The sequence below is a fragment of the Acanthisitta chloris genome, unplaced genomic scaffold (genome assembly GCF_000695815.1).
Source record: "Acanthisitta chloris isolate BGI_N310 unplaced genomic scaffold, ASM69581v1 scaffold13094, whole genome shotgun sequence".
Classification (NCBI taxonomy): Eukaryota; Metazoa; Chordata; class Aves; order Passeriformes; family Acanthisittidae; genus Acanthisitta; species Acanthisitta chloris.
Genome location: NW_008667763.1, coordinates 965 through 2312, shown reverse-complemented (window position 1 = coordinate 2312; position 1348 = coordinate 965). Strand labels below are relative to the sequence as shown.

The 1348-nt window shown below is 45.4% G+C and overlaps 1 protein-coding gene across 1 annotated transcript in view; it reads left to right on the top strand.

Annotated features, from left to right (window-relative positions):
• The window catches only part of LOC103800281 (growth hormone-regulated TBC protein 1-like), a gene marked incomplete at its 5' end in the record, with an annotated part of 17549 nt that extends 16504 nt beyond the window's left edge, over window positions 1-1045 (top strand). Inside the window, one exon of the mRNA XM_009072654.1 lies at window positions 557-1045. Coding sequence (XP_009070902.1) covers window positions 557-646 — 90 coding nt within the window. The remainder of the gene's footprint in view (window positions 1-556) is intronic.
• Window positions 1046-1348: the final 303 nt, after the last annotated feature.

The following is a 1348-nucleotide window of genomic DNA, read 5'->3' as shown; positions in this document are numbered from 1 at the left end:
TCACCCTCTGCAACTCCCTGACAGGAGGTTGGAGTCAGGTGGGGGTTGGTCTCTTCTCCCAGGCAACCAGCAGCAGGACAAGAGGGCACAGACTCAAGCTCTGCCAGGGGAGGGCTAGGTTGGATGTTAGGAAGAGATTTTTTCTGGAGAGAGTGATCAGGCATTGGATCAGGCATGTATAGCAAGAATCATGTTGGTTTACATATGTACATGTTCCAGAGCCTCCACCTCTGCTGGCTCCGTGGGAGAAGGGCCCTGGTGCTTCCTAGCACGGCCCAGGGTGGCATTACCTGTTGTACCTGTGCCTCCCAAACAGTTTTAATTGGATACACATCCCATGCAGATTCTGTCCTGCTGATTTGTGCAGCTTCCAGCAGGCGTTAGAGCTGCAGCTCTTTACAGCAGAGTAGATGAAGATGTTACTTGGTTACGAAGAGGCCAAACAGCAGTAAAAGCATTTTTGTAGCTTGGGCATCAAAGAAGGGATTTTCACCATTCAGAGGATTCAGTGAGAACTCCAGCACTTTAACTAAGAATTTCCTCCTTTTGCCCTCAGAAAATCTTCACAGACCCTGGTAGCTTGTCCATGGCAACGGTCAACAAGCTCCGAGAGACCTGCAGGGAGAAGGTGCTTTCTCAGGGATGACTCCCCCAGTGTTCCCAGGTGGTCAGACACTCCAGCAGTCGACACATTCCTCCTTTTGCACTGACTCAACACACTTCAAGCTTTCCATGAGTTAATTGACACTTGACCAATTTTTCCTGCCTTTCAAGTAAGTGTGTAACACTCTGTACTGTATGTCAGACTCGGTAACTGGAGCTGGTTGTTTTGTTAGTGTTTGTGGGTGGTGTGTTGTTTTTATTTTTTTTAAAGGATTAAAGTGTTTCCAGAAGTAGAATGTGTGATCAGTGTCAGGACACTTCTTTTAAACAAACAGTCCCAGGGCATTTTGTAATGTTAAAACAGGTGTATAAAGTCCATATTGCTGTATTAACTGTGACACACAACTTCCCTTTGTACCAAATAAATTAATTTTATTTGTCAGAACCTGTTTCTTGGTGTCAAGAGTAAAATGTGTGATCTCCTTCCTGACTGTCATTAACTGGCTAGAATACAAGCATCTTCCTTTTTTCCTCACTGCTATCACTTAAGGAAGTCAGTAAGTAGGGGGAAGTGCAGGGCAAGAGAGCAATGAAATTCATCTTTATCTTCAGCAGCAATTAATCTATGCAGTGTGTAAAGGTAAAGGCAGCAGGGACCAGGTGCAGGCTGTGGAAAGCAGCAGCAACACTTCCTTGAGAGTCAGATTGGATGTTAGAGAAATGTTTTCCCTGTGAGGGTGTTCAG